General features: G+C 38.5%; 1 protein-coding gene across 3 annotated transcripts in view; it reads right to left on the bottom strand.

Annotated features, from left to right (window-relative positions):
* Nucleotides 1–17,921, bottom strand: part of LOC137037881 (raftlin-like) — a 133,977-nt gene that overhangs the window by 10,243 nt on the left and 105,813 nt on the right. For all 3 annotated transcript variants that reach the window (XM_067412256.1, XM_067412274.1, XM_067412265.1), the window contains exon 9: nt 3,504–3,579. In XM_067412256.1, the coding sequence (XP_067268357.1) occupies nt 3,504–3,579 (76 nt within the window). The remainder of the gene's footprint in view (nt 1–3,503; nt 3,580–17,921) is intronic.

The following is a 17,921-nucleotide window of genomic DNA, read 5'->3' as shown; positions in this document are numbered from 1 at the left end:
CCTCCAGAGAGCCGTGTAATAACAGATTAGACGTCGTGTTTTGCTGTGTCAAAAGACCGCCTGAAACCAGATTCCTCAACAGGTGCTTTCATACAAAAACACTGTCATTGACAAACCGGACATCAATAGTGACAGATCTTTGGTCACGCCACCTGTGAATGAGTCAAGTGTGGACCCGCCGCTGGGAAAGTGTGCAACTCTACGGTGTCAAAAGCCTTTCATGCTCCACCATTATCTATCTATCTCTGGGATTTGCTTCTGTTGAAGCCGTCAGTCCGCATTATTTCAACTTAGTTACAACATAATTGTGTTTAATAGGAGGATCTACTGACAGAAATACAAAGAAATATACATAACTATGTTTTCAGTGGTGTATAAAGACTTTACATAATGAACCGTTATGTTTTTATTACCTTAGAATGAGCCATTTCTATCTACATACACTGCGGGTCCCTTTTCATGTTAAGTTTCTACAGTAGCCCTAAACGGACAAACTGCTTTAAGCGTGAGTGATTTACATGCTCAGTCAATGCAAAGACGCGATAGACATCCGGTGGCGCGAATTTAGCTTTTTGGCCGAATCGTGTGAGTTGAAAAATCTGAACTTTGGCGAATATTCGCACTGCGTTAACCAATCAGGAGCTTGCTCTAGTAGTGATGTGATTACGATTTAGCGAGCGGAGGCAGAAATCTGAAACAATAATGCAGTATAAAATCATTGTTACTGTATGTGGATACCTGGAGCTGTACGATAAATCTTCGTACTTTTATAGAAACAGGAATAAAAAGGATCTTGCTTGGGAGAAAGTGAGTGAGGAGTTTGGACAATCTGGTAAGTTATAAAAAACGCTCTTTACTCAATTTGAGCTAAATATATACATATTGAGACTACAATCTAGCTAAAGCCGGCAAATTGAGCTTTTTCGCCGTATTTTACAACTACTTTCCCGCTGACAAGTTGATGCGTTATTCAGAGGAAGTGTGCAGAAAGAAGTGGAAGAGTCTGAGGGATACATATTTAAAGGAGAGCCATTCCCATAAAGCGAAAGTGAATTCCATGCGCGAATGAAGTTCAAGCGTCTAACTATGCGTGAATAGCGCGATTTATTCACGAAAGTCACGTCTGGTGTGAACGCCTCATCAGACAACGACATCTTTGTCCTGTGTTTGCAACAGTAGCTTCTCTATATTGCAATTCGCAACCTCACCGCTAGATGCCGCTAAAATTTACAGACTGCACTTTTAACAGTGGAATTTGTGGTAAAAACTACATTACCCATGATGCTGTACAGACAATTCCACCAATCAGAGAGTCAAAAAAAGCAAAACATGACACAAGAGCTCTTTAGCTCCGCCTTCTCACATGTAGCACTAAATGACTCTTTATGCTCTCTCAAAATAATTATCTGAATGCATTTTTTGCAACAAACTTAAAATGTTTATATATATATATATATATATATATATATATATATATATATATATATATATATATATAAACACTTTATTTTTATATGCATAGTTTTATATTTCTGTCATTTTTATTGTAGTTCTTTCCCTTACTAAAGCCATTTGTGCGATTTTCAAACACTTTTTTGCTTCAATTCAAAGTTGTATAACGCTTTCTTTAACAAAGACTTTTTTTGAAACCCCTATGGGAGATATGAATGGAAAAAATACTTCCGGATCTGGAAAAGTAGGCGGGCACTAATGCAAGCCATAAATACATGTGATTTAAGCTCTGAAACTCCAGCAGCTTATGACAGACATCACTGACTTATCTTTCAAGCCTGATTTATACTCGACGCGTCCGCAAGTTCGCTTGGGTGCGCGTGACAAAAATGATGTCATCGCGGCGTTGGCGGAAGTGCGCGTTTACTTCCTGGTTGTAGTTAAGCAAGCTTGGGTGAATTTCCAGTGAACTGTTAGCTGTTCATTCTGTAGTCGCTGTACATCGACACAAAACCATCAATGGTTGACTTTTTAATGTTGTATTCAAATCTTAATGCAGTTATCACATTTACCTAATATGCCAATAAACCAGTTTTATTGATTGCAATAAAGACAAAGCTATTAGGACCGTTTAAAAATGTCGCGTCTGTAATTAGACACAAACACACATTATTTTCTCCAGCACTTCAAATGTTATTTTTAATGTGATGACCACAAACATTATTTGTTCATCCTTCTGAGATTGTCCCCACTGTAAAACCGAACGTTTAAAAATGTAGGAAATTCAACATTTGATAGGAAACACTTATTTAAAAATAAAAAAGACAATAATTACCACTTTAACCAGCAGGTGGCAGCAAAGTAGCATTTTTTGGCGCATATATCAGCCATTTCCTATAATCATTTTTCACTTAGTTTTTGACTAAGTATTAAAGTGAAGTATGAAATACTCAAAAAATCTCCTGAAAAACAATAACTTTTCTTGTGAATGAATGACACAGAAAGCGAGCGCCGCTCTCTCTTTATAATCACAGCAGCTGTCAGTCAGTGCGGCACAAGATCAGTGATTTCAACACACATTTTATTTAATTGATCTAACTAAAGTGCGCAATAAATATTTCATTTTTGAAGCTTTTTTTCACATAAAAGTGTGAAAACTGATGGTTGAATTGAATTTAGCCGAGGAGGAACACTGAGGCTCGTCTTTATTTATTTTTTATGCCGTCTTACATTTGAATAACTAATTGAACTAACTAATTCTGATTATAAACTAAGTATTACACTACTGATAATCAACACACAGAAAATATTTAAGAGATGATTAATTTAGTTTTCATATCCATATATTTTGTTCTAATGTCGAAAGTAATAATCTCACGGTTTACTGGGTTTTACACGATTCCTTTTTTTTTACTAGTGAAGTTTAAGGTTACTGGAATAAACATATGTCATGTGTATCTGCTTCCTGCTGATTTAGAGGACAATTTCTCAATTTCTTTGTGTGCAGTCAGCGGAGGCTAGCGATTGGCTGCCACCCACCCCTCATTTGCATAAAGTATTTCTTAACTTTTTGATGCTCTCACCAATCGCTCTGCTTTAGTTTCCTCATTGAGATGCATGAGACCGGAAGCTTTTACAAAGAATTTAATTACGTATACAACTGACAAGTGTGCACGGCTCAACTGCACTGGCCCTTTCTTCCAAAAAAAAATGTAAAAAGACAACACTGCCGTGCAAATAAATAGCTTCAGGAAAGCCAAACATGCAGTAACACCCACTAAGCACACACTCCCTCTGGTTTTCTTTGAAGTGACATGGAGTTAAATCTTTGTTTAAATTATGCATTGTTCTGTTCAAGCGTCTTGTGCTTTCGGCCTCATTTTATGTGGTGATTTAAGGAAATGCCTGACGCCGGCACCGAACCCTGTAAAAACACTTGGCTGCTAACACAAACGACGTGTATGTTTCAGTGGGGCAGCAGAGATTGTGAAAGTATGTGTGTGTTTGACAGCAGTGTGTCAGTAATGCGTCTGGAATGAGAGGTCACGCACCTTGGAGTCTTTCTTCTTGCGAGGCAACATTGGTCTCTGGAGGAAAACGATCTGTTTGGTGGCCAAACTTCCATCACTGCAGGAGAGAGAAGAAGCAGATTAGCTGGAGATCTAAATATAATTATATTACAGACATATTGCTTGGTCCAGATCTAGGGCCCTATATTAAATCCATTTTATTTTTCCCCAAATTCCATTTTTTTCCCAAAAAATTTAAATGATTTTTTCTGGATTTAATTTTATCCCCTTTGTAATTTTTTTCCCCCTACTGGTTAAATGAAATGTTAGCAATCAAAACACGTCTAACTAGATTGAAAAATTTGTAGACAAACGTTGATGTTGGCTTGAGAAAGCTGTATAAAAGTTTTCAATTGTGTGAAGTGGAAAGAGAATTAGCATGAATTAGCATGTTTTGCTAGCATGTTCTACCACATTGCTAGCATTTTTAGGATGTTGCTAGCATGAATTAGCACGCAGTAACATGTTGATAGCATGAATTATCATGTTGTTAGCATGTTTTAACACATTGCTTGCATGTTCTTTTATTTTGATAACATTAATTGGCATTCTGCTAGCATGTTGTTAGCATGTTTTAGCACAAAAATAGCATGAATTAGCATGTTCTTAGTATGTTTAAACTCATTTTTAACATTTTTTAAGTACAAATAGTGCGAGTAGTGCGTTCACACAGAAAATTCCAAAAAGAAAAAGTGCACTTTAAATACCCGGATGATGCACTACATGAACGGAAAAAAGAAAGTGTGGAATGTTGGACACGTCATGCACTCGACTGTTGCAGCTTTAATTATGTAGTGGAGGGAGAGGGCGATCAGACTCTGTTGTTAAATGACAAAATAAACATATACAATTCATACACTACATGGATGAGTACATAGTGCATAAGTACATAGTGTATAGTGTGTCATTTGGGGTGCAACCAATGTTGCTAGCAAGAATTAGCATGTTGATAGCATTAACATGTTGTTAATATGATTTAATATTTTGTTAGCATTTAGGATGTTGCTAATTCATGCTAGCAACGTGATGTTTTATTACATTGCTAGCATTAATTAGCATGCTGTTAGCACATTTTAACACATTGCTTGCATGTTTTTACATTTTGATATCATGAATTAGCATGTTGATAGCATGTTTTAGCATGTTCTTAGCATGTTTAAATACTGATGGCATGAATTGGCATGTTAGTATGTTTTAGCATATTTTTAGCATGTTTAACACAATTATAGCACAAATTAGCATGTTGTTAACATGTTTTAATGCATTACTAGCATTTTTTGCATTTTGATATCATGTTTTACCATGTTTGTAGCATTGTTAAAACACATTGATAGCATGAATTAGCATGTTGCTAGTATGTTTTAGTATTTTGTTAACATTTTTTAACAATAATAACACCAATTAACATGTTCTTAGCATGTTTAAACATACTGATAACATGAATTAGAGTGTTGTTAACATGTTTTAATGCATTACTAGCATTTTTGGCATTTTGATATCATGTTTTACCATGTTCTTAGCATGTTAGAACACATTGATAGCATGAATTAGCATGTTGCTAGTATGTTTTAGTATTTTGTTAGCATGTTTTAGCACAATAATAACACAAATTAACATGTTCTTAGCATGTTTAAACACATTGATAACATGAATTAAAATGTTGCTAGCATTTTTTAACACATTGCTTGCATGTTTTTGCATTTTGATATCATGAATTAGCATGTTATTAGCATGTTTTAACATGTTGATAGCATGTTTTAACACATTGCTTGCATGTTTTTGCATGTTCTTACCATGTTTAAACACATTAATAGCATGAATTAGCATTTGTTATTAGCATGTTTAAACACATTGATAGCATAAATTAGCATTTTGCTAGCATGTTTTTACACATTGCTTGCATGTTTTTGCATTTTGATATCATGAATTAGCATTTTGTTAGCATGTTTGAGCAAAGCATGTTTTTAGCATGTTCTCCTAGGATAGTCATTAAAGGATAAAGGATTAGTTCACTTTCAAATGAAAATTTCCTGATAAGTTACTCACCCCCACGTTATCCAATATGTTCATGTCTTTCTTTCTTCAGTCGAAAAGAAATTAAAGTTTTTGATGAAAACATTCCAGGATTTTTCTCCATATAGTGGACTTCAATGGAGCCCAAACGGTTGAAGGTCAAAATTACAGTTTACAGCGATCCCAGACAAGAAATAAGAGTCTTATCTAGAGAAACCATCGGCCATTTTCTAAAAAAAATAAATACATTTTATACGTTTTAACCAAAAACGCTCATCTTGAATTAGCTTTCTTCTTCTTCTCCATTAGAATTCCAGCAGTGCAGACACTGCTGAGTGCATTACTGCCCTCCACAGGTCAAAGTTTGAACTAAATTGTCATGTACAATATGCTTGTGCAAGTATAGAACAATTAGTTTTTAGAAAATGGCTGATGGTTTCTCTAGATCGCAAAATGGAAAACCAAATGGAAAAAAATCCTGAAATGTTTTCTTCAAAAACTTTAATTTCTTTTCGACTGAAGAAAGAAAGACATGAACATCTTGGATGACATGAGTAAATTATCAGGAAAATTTTATTTAAAAATGAACTAATCCGTTAAGCTTTGTTAGTGATAGACAGCTAAAATACTCTATAAGTCTAACAGTTCTGCGACACCATTGACTTCCGCATAGAGCTTAGATCGGGCCCAACAAATCAAGCCCGACCCTACCCGAGCCCGAGCACGTTGTGTCCGAGCCCGGCCCGGCCCGACACGTCCACTGTAATTATGAGCCCGAGCCCGATTTAAACCCGACCATTTTTAATATGTGGGCCGTTATAACCAGGGGCGGCGCCAGATTATTTTATTTTTTTTAACGCAGGTGCTGCTGTGCTAGATCATAGGCTACAGGGGGGAGCTGCGCAGTTATATAAATTATATAAATACTATTAATAAATGAGCAAAAATTGGCCACTCAATATTAAATATTAAATTATTTTAATTATAATAAAGTTTTAATTTTATTAAATTGAACAAGCTCAACATTCAGCATTCAATCAAATATTCTTAAAGATTAATTATTATTAATAATGTTACTTCAACCTATTGTTATTTTAACATAATATGTGTGTGAGCAACAAGCAAGATGTGCATTTGTAAATTCGGTGACAGCGTGTGTTACGAGTTTCAAATGGTGTAAGTGTGTCCGTGGCGCGCCGGCGCCTCCATATCAATATTATATTGTCTGCTATATTGCTTTTTATGTATTAAATCCAGGTAATTGGATGATGAAAAATGTATTAAAATTAAGATACAATTAATACTAAACGAAATTCACTTTAAAGAAAATCTTTCTTCAAAACAAAACTTAACAAACTTGAAACTAAATGTGCTTATTTAATGGCTAAAACACGTAGGCTATTGCTAGACTCTCTTTTTGTACAAATTGCAGCACATTCATTTAATTCTGAATTTTGCATATGTAAGTTGAAAAGCATTTGTTTGTGCATAGTAAAACATATCTGTAACATTTATCAAGTTCATAATTGTGCGTGCATTTATTAATTATTATCTTAATGAATAATACGACAAGGAAGAAGCATGTAAACTGCGTTGTTTGTTTATTAAAACTAGTTTAAAATGTTTCCATACCTCCGATTTTCCTCCAGACTTGCTCAAAGTTAATTCTCCTGTTTTATTTTTTTTCTTTGGTTCTTCAAGCTCCATGTTGTACTTAAGCCTCGTTTCGGCTCCGACAAGGTTTTGTTCCGTCCTCTGAGCGGTGTCAACTCACACCAGAAGCATTTCAGAAGCGAAGCGGCTGGATTCGCGAGACCACTAGATTTGCCTGGCAAACATTGTTTTCGTTAATTTTTTCATGTTTTTAATGGCTAAATGGTTATATTTTGTCCGGTTTGATTGTGTTTATTGCTATGCCATACTTTATTTTGCTGTAGCCATACAGATGAAGTTAAAACACAACAAAAAACAAGAAATTTCAAGTTCGAATCTCTTGTCGTCAGTTTCTGGCATCGTATTAATGTGAAATATGAGCGGGAGTTTACTCAGGGTGATTATTTTGACTTTATTTTGTATTTCAGCTGCGCGTCTTGGACGCGGCGTCCGTCAAAAATATCTTTAGCGAAGCTGCGCGGTGAGCCGCTTCTGGGACGCTTCTCAAACGCACCGCGGCGCGGCTGGTGTAAACACGAGCATTGACTAGAGTGGCCGCGTATCAGCTCCGGTAGCCGCGTCGCAGCCGCACGCGTGTAGTGTAAACGAGGCTTTAAACGAGGCTTTAAGCTACTGAATAGTTCAACACGCACAACAGGTGTGATGCGTCACGCGTGCGAGACTGCGAGTGGACGAGACGCTGCGCATGACACGTGACAAGGGCCCGACCCGACCCGGCCCGAGGACGGTGGCGGGAAATATCGGGTCGGGTCGGGCCGAGTCCGGGCTCGGGCTCGGGCAGAGAATCTAAGCTCTACTTCCGCCGCAGTATGGAAAAAACAACACTATGGAAGTCAATGGGGTCCATCAACTGTTGGGTTACAAACATTCTTCAAAATATCTTCCTTTGTTTTCAACAGAACATTTGGATAAACTATCCCTTTAAATCTGTTTAATATTTCTGCATTCAATTTAAATGCTTTAATTAAATTTTAATAATCACAAAGCATGTCTAATATATATATATATATATATATATATATATATATATATATATATTATATATATATATATATATATATAATATATATATATATAATATATATATATATATATATATATATATATATATATATATATATATATATATATATAAAATAAGTGAAGTTATGCTCCCTCTTGAGATATAGGACAAATCCAAAGGTCATGTGATGTTGTTTTTTCCAGCTTGGTGACACTGTGCATAGCAGTCGCTGCATGTTTATTAGAGTGCGCTTGTTTATTCAGCATCTTATCTTATATTTATAGCTCCAATAATGCTGGATGGTGCTAGAAAACCCCCCCGGAGATCTTTTTAAATTTTTTAGCTGTGGGAACATCCGGCATTGAAAGGGATGAACAAAATATCTGTTTTGTGAAATCCTGTGATGACTAAATCTCTTTTTCTCTCCGTCTTGTCGGGACTGAAACCAATATGTGTAGAGAAGGAAGCTACGCACCATCGAGCAAACATAGAGTGCTGTGCGTTTTGCGTTTCTGGTGTAAATACGCGTTTAAAAGTTGATAAAACACAGTTCAGATGAGCTGGTTAATCTTCAGAGAAGTTGTGTTACTAAACACTCTCAATATTTCTCTGTATGATTCTGCTACAAATCTCTTACATCAAATGGGCCTCTGCATCTCTCTAGCATAAGCTGGCAATCAATACCAAATGTCTAATTTGCCCTGCTTTTATTTTTTCCTCCCACTTCCCATTTTTTTGCTTGTCAAGGAACTGTATATTTATTCAAGTGCTTCCTGCTTAAATCAAAGAGGCAAAACTGGATTCCTGCAAGCCTCAGTCCATTAAAATGTAAAAGAGAGGACGGTGAAATTACAGTCTCGCCAGCATCCAAACTAGTCTGTGTCTCTGCTTTATAGAGGACACACACGCCGCCTATACAATCCCCATCATTAAGGGCTTAATTGAACGGTAACTCCAGCAATTTTTGAATATAATGAATGTACAATCCTTCGGTACAGTGTGATGCATATTAATGAGAAGTGGAAATATAACGGTCCAGATAAACAATCAAAAAAAGTTTGTTTGGACATGATTTCTAGTTGTTTGTGATTACTGGAGAAGATTATTCGTTCAAAGAGTGGATTTGTTGTTTGAGTTTAAAGATTTTATTTCCAGATTTGCCATGACATGTTTGTGCAAAAATACTGCTTGTACTACAAAATAAATAATTATGAAAATTCAGCTTTGCTTCACAGGAATAAATTACATTTAAAATATATTCTGCTTCTTCTTAGTGGCTTGCTAACTTTAACTACTCTACCAGTCAAAGGTTTTGTGAAATATTTGTACAATTTTATAATTCAAAGCTGAATTATCACATGATCCTTCAGAAATCATTCTAATAAGATAATTTGCTGCTCAAGAAACATTTATTATTATTATTATCAGTCATATTTTTGTGGAAACTGATACATTTTGTTTCTCAGGATTCTTTGATCAATAGAAATTCCAGAATTTATTTTAAATAGAAATCTTTACTGGCAGTAATTTCTTTAAAACAAACAAAGAAAAAAATCTTACTGACCCTAAACTTTTAACTTTTAAGTAGCTTCACCAATTCTGGGAATCATTTTAGTGCCATACTATGCTGAAATGGTATTAAAATGTCTTTAAAATGATTGCGGTTATCAATATCACGGTACAGTGAAAATGTGCTGTAAATTTAGCTTAAATACTTTTTATGAAATGGATGAGTGAAAATGATGAATTACAAGTAACAATTATTTTGATAATCGATTAGTTGGCCGATTATTTCTTCTATTAATCTGATTAAAAGCCCAATTTTCTTTATTTTATTTTACTGACAAAACACACTATTCCACATCCTGCCCAATCAATCGTATCATATGAAAACATATATAGTGAATATATCTATATGTATGCTATATGCAAAGAGCTATAAATCCCTACATTAAAATTGAAGATAATAATAGAGAAAAATAAAAACACAAAGTCCGTGTTAACAGATAAGAGCACTCTAAAAAAATGCTGGGATAAAAACAACCCAAGTTGGGTTGAAAATGGACAAACCCAGCGATTGGGTTAAAAGTTTGCCCAACATGCTGGGCATTTTTATTTAACTCAACTATTGTTTAAAAATGACTTAAAATGAACCCAAAATAGGTAAGACATTAAAATTCAGACACATAATTACTAGAGGCAACAATAATAATCAAAAGGTGAACATTTATAAATAAGCAATTTAATAAATGTTTATTGCTTAATTATTATTCAAAAAACGTATTAATAAATGTTTGTTTATTAAACATATTAATACATGTTAGTTTCCAACATATTTTGGGTTCATTTTAAGAAAGTAATACAGTACTTTTAACAATATTTGGGTTAAATAAAAACTACCCAGCAGGCTGGGTCAAACATTTAACCCAATCTCTGGGTTAAAACAACCCAATTGCTGGGTTTGTCCATTTTCAACCCAACTTTTATTGTTTTTAACCCAGCATTTTTTAGAGTGAGTAATGTTCTGCAGGAACACACACACATTCACTCAGTAACCTGTTACTGTCATTTCTTTATCCTGTAAATGTAAAAAGTGTTACATTTATATTCAATTACACGCTGCCATCCCACTCTCATACAATACTTGAATTACAAGTTGACTTTTAAACCTAAACTTAATGTCAAACAACAGATACTTCAGCAAAATGAATATTTTTGCACTGAATTTTAATTGTCTCCCTTTCTAATGCGTCCCGTCTGTTTGACGCACATGTGCGCGTCAGTGTTGTGCCAAATTTCAACCCTCTGCCAAATTTTTACCCCCCTAGTGTTGGTAGGTTTAGGAGTAGGCGTGGGGGAGGGGTTAGGATTGGGGTGGGATTAGGCAATCAGGTAGTGACTATAACGAGGGGGGTTATAATTTGGCAGGAGGTCGAAATTCGGCACAACACCAAGTCATGTTAAACATTACGCTAATGCATTAGCTCAAAGCTTTAAAGACTCAGACACGACTAACTGATAATGACATTCATTGTTGATGCTTTTCATTTTCGTTTATCGATTAGTTGTTGCAGCCCTAATTACATGCATTTTATCTGCTCTATAAACAATACTACATCTGAATTGACACTCCATAAACACACACCTCCCTTGTTACTGTCGCTACATCCGACAGACAAGACAGAGTTTTAGCTTTCAAATTGTATTTTTTTTTTAAAGAAGTTAAATTAATAGATACCGTTTTGTGCCTGTTTAATGTGTATGCCTCAATTTGAGCGACATGTAAACCAATCATCTCTCCCTAGTTATTGCACGAAATAAACATGAATGAACATCAAAATCAGAAGGTATGTTTTTTTTAACCGTGGAGAGACATCAATACATCATTTTTCAAGTTCAAGTTTACGTTAATGTACTAACTCTCCTGTCTGGTTTGTTTGTTGGACAGAATGGCAGATTTGACGTTATGTTTGGTTAGATCGCCTGTCAATCAAACTCCCGGCGAAGGGTGAATTGAGATTTTAAGAATGCAAATTAGCTTATTTTCCATCTACCAGTTAAAATTTAGTCAGATTTTCACATTGTTGTGAACAAAAACGGCAGACAGGCTGAATGAAAATGTAAATGTAAATGTAAATCTATTCTCTGTCAGTAGGTGGCGCTTATGGAACTAAAGAAATAAAGCCGATAACCTCTGTGAACAAAGCAGTGCTGCGCTTATAAACACATTACATGGAGGGAAGTTGAAAAGCAATAATCAAATATAGTTTTAATGATAATTAAAATATTAACCTGTTAACTGTCATGGGCCCACCGGTGGGCCCACAGCCATTACATATTTAAAACAGTAATATTCTATACTAAACCTAAACTAATCTTGACAAACTACTTAGAATCTCTAGTTTACATATTTGGAGACTGATTTTCAAAATAAATTAGAGAGGAGCAGTAATTTATCAATTTGCAACAAGCATATTTTCATACCCATAAGGCATGTTCAGACCTTTATTTTGAAATAGCGATGAACATGAAAAATCATTAAAGATTGGTTGAAACATGTTTGTTTTCATGCCAAAAGATAACATCCATTCAATTTTTTGAGAAAAAAAGGTCTAAAAATGTTTTTAATAGAAAAAAAAAATACATTTATGATTGTGGCGGTGATCTATAACCCACATGCATGTTATTTTTATGTTTATTAGAGGCTAAATTCATATCAAATTCTGCCAAACTTCCCATACTACTTCTATATAGGATGTCTACTTCATAAATTGTATGAAAATAATGTAAATATATGGTTCAGATCACTCAAACCATATATGGAAATGGAGGCGCCTTTATATGGTCAGTAATGGAGCTTGGGTGTCATCTTGTAACGAATGGGAGGCTCAGGCAGGAGATCCAAGTGCAGCGTTTTATTAGAAGTGAGCGTGGTCGTTCAGGCAGGGTCAAACAGGAACAAACAGGAGCAATAAGGAACAGGCAGAGTCGTAGTCAGGGTACAGGCAAGGATCGAGGCAGGCAGCAATGGGTCGTAAAACAGGAATCAGGCAAAATCAATCACAGACAGGCAAACAGGATACAAGGAAACGCTCAGAAATGTGACACAAGTGACAACAAGACTTCGCCCTGAGGTGGTGTGAGTGAAAGTCCTTTATAGTCCTGATAATGAGCTGCAGCTGGGTGTGGTGATTAGTGTGGAATGATTGTGAAGTGAGTGCAGGTGATGAGCAATGGAGGATCATGGGAAATGTAGTCCGGGATGTGACAGGAACATGACAGGAACAGATGGTGATCGTGACATAACGCCCCCCTCCCGGAAGGCGCGTCCTCGCGACGTGAAGGAACAGCTAGGGAGGGGGGGGTGGGTGCATTGGAGATCTAGTAGCAGCCAGGAACGGGATCTCCAATGCAGCCCCTGGAACTCGGGCAGCCACGGTGGGTCAGGTGGCTTGGGCGGCCACGGTAGATCGGGTGGTTCAGGCAGCCACGGCAGGTCAGGCGGCTTGGGCAGCCACGGCAGGTCAGGCGGCTTGAGCAGCCACGGCAGGTCGGAGTCCATACATGGCCTTAGTGGCCTACAGTCCATTAATGGCCATAGGGGTTTATAGTCCATGGGCGACCCTAGCAGTTCGGAGCACGCTGATGGTTGCGGCCGTGCAGGGTCCCCACCCACAAGCTCCCCACCCTCTGGTATATGGCCCCCCCCCAAAAAGTTCTTGGGGAAATCAACGGTGGCCATGGTCGATTCGTGGACAAGGAGCTCGTGGGGCGCTGGCAGGGCAAGTAGCACAGGTTCTGGAGCGGACTCGATGGCTGGAACACCCCCTATGTTCCTTGACACCAAAGGGGCGGCCATCTTGCCCGTAGGCACTGGCGAAACAGCCATCTTGTCCATCGCATCCAGAGAGCTGAGGTGCGTTGCAACCGGCGAACTTGAGAGCGTTGCAAGCGGCGAACTTGAGAGCGTTGCAAGCGGCGAACTTGAGAGCGTTGCAAGCGGCGAACTTGAGAGCGTTGCAAGCGGCGAACTTGAGAGCGTTGCAAGCGGCGAACTTGAGAGCGTTGCAAGCGGCGAACTTGAGAGCGTTGCAAGCGGCGAACTTGAGAGCGTTGCAAGCGGCGAACTTGAGAGCGTTGCAAGCGGCGAACTTGAGAGCGTTGCAAGCGGCGAACTTGAGAGCGAAGCGGCCAGCGGGGCAAACGGCTGCTCTGAGACGGCAGCAGGCCGTTCTGGGACAACAGCGGGCTGCTCTGGGACAACAGCGGGCTGCTCTGGGACAACAGCGGGCTGCTCTGGGACAACAGCGGGCTGCTCTGGGACAACAGCGGGCTGCTCTGAGACAACAGCGGGCTGCTCTGGGACAACAGCGGGCTGCTCTGGGACAACAGCGGGCTCGGGCTGGCAGACTGCTCCCAAGTCCATAGAGCTCAGTACATCCTCCACGCACGCATGACAGCCAAGACATAAAAAGTGAAGACAGCCCTCTTGGCCATCACAGGACTGACAGGGAAAGCATGCTGGACTGGAGTGGACTCACTGGCTGGAGCGGGCTCGGGAACGGATACACTGGCTGGAACGGGCTCTGGGCGATCAGCGGAGACGTGACGTTGCTCTGGGCGATCAGCGGAGACGTGACGTTGCTCTGGGCGATCAGCGGAGACGTGACGTTGCTCTGGGCGATCAGCGGAGACGTGACGTTGCTCTGGGCGATCAGCGGAGACGTGACGTTGCTCTGGGCGATCAGCGGAGACGTGATGTGATGTTGTTGTGGTGGCCGCCATTTTGTGAGTGTTCTCTTTAGCGGCCGCCATGACGTGATTCACTGTGGTGTCGCATTCCTCTGCGATACCCACAGTAAAAAGTGAACCGACAGTGAACAGGGCAAAGTCCAGAAATTCCATGAGCGACCCTCGGGGACCATTGGTAAGTAAGCAGTTCTTTAATGGTTCGTTTAATCCATAGGTAAAGAAGTCAATGAGGGCGTGGTCCGGCAGATCAGATAAATTAGCAATCCCCAAAAATTTCTGGATATGTGCCTCGAGAGTACTGTTACCCTGACGCAGGCTGACGAGACACCATGCTGGGTCCATGCTGAGGCTGGACATGCTCACCGAAGCTGCTGGATCTGGGTGAGGCGAAGTCTTCTGTAATGAAGTGGGACTGAGGCAGAGATCCATCTGCAAGCTTTTATTAGAAGTGAGCGTGGTCGTTCAGGCAGGGTCAAACAGGAACAAACAGGAGCAATAAGGAACAGGCAGAGTCGTAGTCAGGGTACAGGCAAGGATCGAGGCAGGCAGCAATGGGTCGTAAAACAGGAATCAGGCAAAATCAATCACAGACAGGCAAACAGGATACAAGGAAACGCTCAGAAATGTGACACAAGTGACAACAAGACTTCGCCCTGAGGTGGTGTGAGTGAAAGTCCTTTATAGTCCTGATAATGAGCTGCAGCTGGGTGTGGTGATTAGTGTGGAATGATTGTGAAGTGAGTGCAGGTGATGAGCAATGGAGGATCATGGGAAATGTAGTCCGGGATGTGACAGGAACATGACAGGAACAGATGGTGATCGTGACACATCTAGTGAAAAAGTGTGGTACTGCGCCCAAACAAAATCTTACTGAAAGCTCATTTTTTGAAATTTGGAACACAACTTGTTCAGATTTTTGGCTTTGATTTCCTTGCAGATTTAGAGTAAAACTTGTTTTGTAAAATATATATTTTATATTTTATGTAAAATATTATATTTTAACATTTTATATTTTCATAAACATAATTTTATAACTTTTTTTCTGTTTCACTTACATAAGTTATTTCACTTTTACAATAATCTGCCAAATTTCATCTTTAAAACAAGACCAACCTTATGTCTATACTCCAAAGAATTCTTGAATTACAACCATTTAAGTTTGGATAGTGCATTTTCTTGTCTAAAACAAAAAGTGGGGGTGACAGTTTTAAACTGTAATACTAAACATCAGGAATTTTCTGTTGATTATCACCCCCAGTAAGTACCATGAGTCTTACCCATGTGTTATGTTTTCCACGACCCAAGAAAACAAGGCCAGCCGTTTCCAAGACATTGAAAAGTGACGGTTCTGTTGTATCTAGGACAACGTCTTGATTAATTAACCACGTAGCTGTGTTGTGGCATTTTGTGAAAGTTTAAAATAGGCCCGTAATTAATCAGCAGGGGCTGCAGGACGGATTGAAGGCTGACGTGTGAGAGAAAGTCCAATGCGGGAGCGTCCCAGCGCAGGCGTGGGTATGACAGATGGAGATTACTTGGTGAACTTCAGTTCAACATCGCCGGAAGCTTCCTCTTGCCATTACAGGACTCATCAGTTAGCTTGTATTGACATTTCATTACAGCGAGCAAACAGTCATGTTCTGCCCTCGTGCTGGCGGTGAGACTCGATGAGGTCCGCAGAGGTCTTTATACCCCGAGCACTTTGTCACGGTTGGGGTTTGGGATGTACCATTACTCTCTGTGGGTTGTACTATTGTTCTCGATGTTGGAAATGACGCCCCATGTGGTGTTTACACAAACTCAATCGATCAATTGATGTTTCCTACATCTGAAGCTCGTTCACACTGACAGAGATTTTATCTGGAGGTCGTCTAGTCACCGTATGGGTGTTTCTCCCTCTGGATGCCCTAATGTGATTTGTGTGCATACATGTGTGCATTATTTTTCTGATAATTCAACGGCCTGGTGTCAATTATTCTGCTAATACTACAGTTCAGATCTCATACTGCGCATCAAGGCTTTGTTTATATGTTTTATTTCAATGCATTTGTCTGGTTTTTGTCCTTAAAGCATTCTTTTGTGTTGGAAAATAGTGTGTGAACAAGTGACCGATTTTAGCCTCAGCTTCACTGTCTATTTATAGTGTAGGGGGCGGGACGCTTCAGATTCTGGAGAGCATTTGATTGGACAGAAGATCTGACGAGAAGCTGAAGTGCAGGGTGATGTCACCCAAATCATTGATCCACATTGGTGAAAGTGAGAGACTGTAGTTTTGAAGGCTTATATCTTCTAAATGCCATTTTGTCATTGTTTTGGAGCACACTAGCTTAACATATTCATACTAAAAGCCAAAAAACTTCAGTTTTGATTTCATGGGGGCTTTAAGTGTGTGAATTGCCTGTCTCTCAATAGTGTTCAGTAGTGTTTAAAGGGTAAGTTCACGCAAAAATGATTAATTACTCACCATCATGTCGTTCTACACCTGTAGGATCTTCGTTCATTTTCAGAACACAAAAGAAGATTTCTTTGATGAAATCAAATGGCTCAGTGAGGCTTGCATTGACAGCAAGGTAACTAACACTTTAAATAACTACTAAAATCATATTTAAAAGAGTTCATGAAATGGGCGATTTCGAAAAACTGCTTCATGAAGCTTTATGAATCTTTTGTTTTGAATCAGTGGTTCGGAGCGTGGATCAAACTGCCAAAGTCACGTGATTTTAGTAAACGAGGCTACGTCATAAGCGTTTCGAAACGTTTCTAAATTTCAGTGGTTCACCACTGGGGTGATGATCCCATGAATCAAGTCTATAGGTTTTACCTGATCTCTGTTCAGTTATATACATTGTAGACATTTTAATTAGACATTAGTAAGGTCTATCATTAAAAAGAATAATAGTAGTTATTGGCCTGTTTATCTGAGCCATCCATGGAAGAAGAAAAACAAGCCCTGGAAAATGATAAAAGCAGCATTTTTATACATACACTTGATATTCAATCTTATTGGTTACTTTCAATAAAACATTTGCAATGGGTTTGTAAAAGGTGTTTATTTGCATGGGTTTTTATAGCAAAACACTTTTCTGACCAGGGGTCCGTTCTTCATACCTTGCTTAAAGGTAATAATAATAAATAAAAGATGTAATATAAGTCTAAGGTGTCCCCTGAATGTGTCTGTGAAGTTTCAGCTCAAAATACCCCATATATTTTTTTTTTTTATTCATTTTTTTAACTGCCTATTTTGGGGCATAATTAGAAATGAGCCGATTCAGGGTGTGTGGCCCTTTAAATCTCGTGCTCCACACCCCAAGAGCTCGCGCTTGCCTTAAACAACATAAAAGAAGTTCAAACAGCTAATATAACCCTCAAAATGGATCTTTACAAAGTGTTCGTCATGCAGCATGTCTAATCGCGTAAGTATAGTATTTATTTGGATGTTTACATTTGATTCTGAATGA

Source organism: Chanodichthys erythropterus, chromosome 2 (assembly GCF_024489055.1).
Source record: "Chanodichthys erythropterus isolate Z2021 chromosome 2, ASM2448905v1, whole genome shotgun sequence".
Taxonomy (NCBI): domain Eukaryota; kingdom Metazoa; phylum Chordata; class Actinopteri; order Cypriniformes; family Xenocyprididae; genus Chanodichthys; species Chanodichthys erythropterus.
Note: the sequence above shows the minus strand (reverse complement) of the source record. Positions and strands in the feature narration are given on the sequence as shown.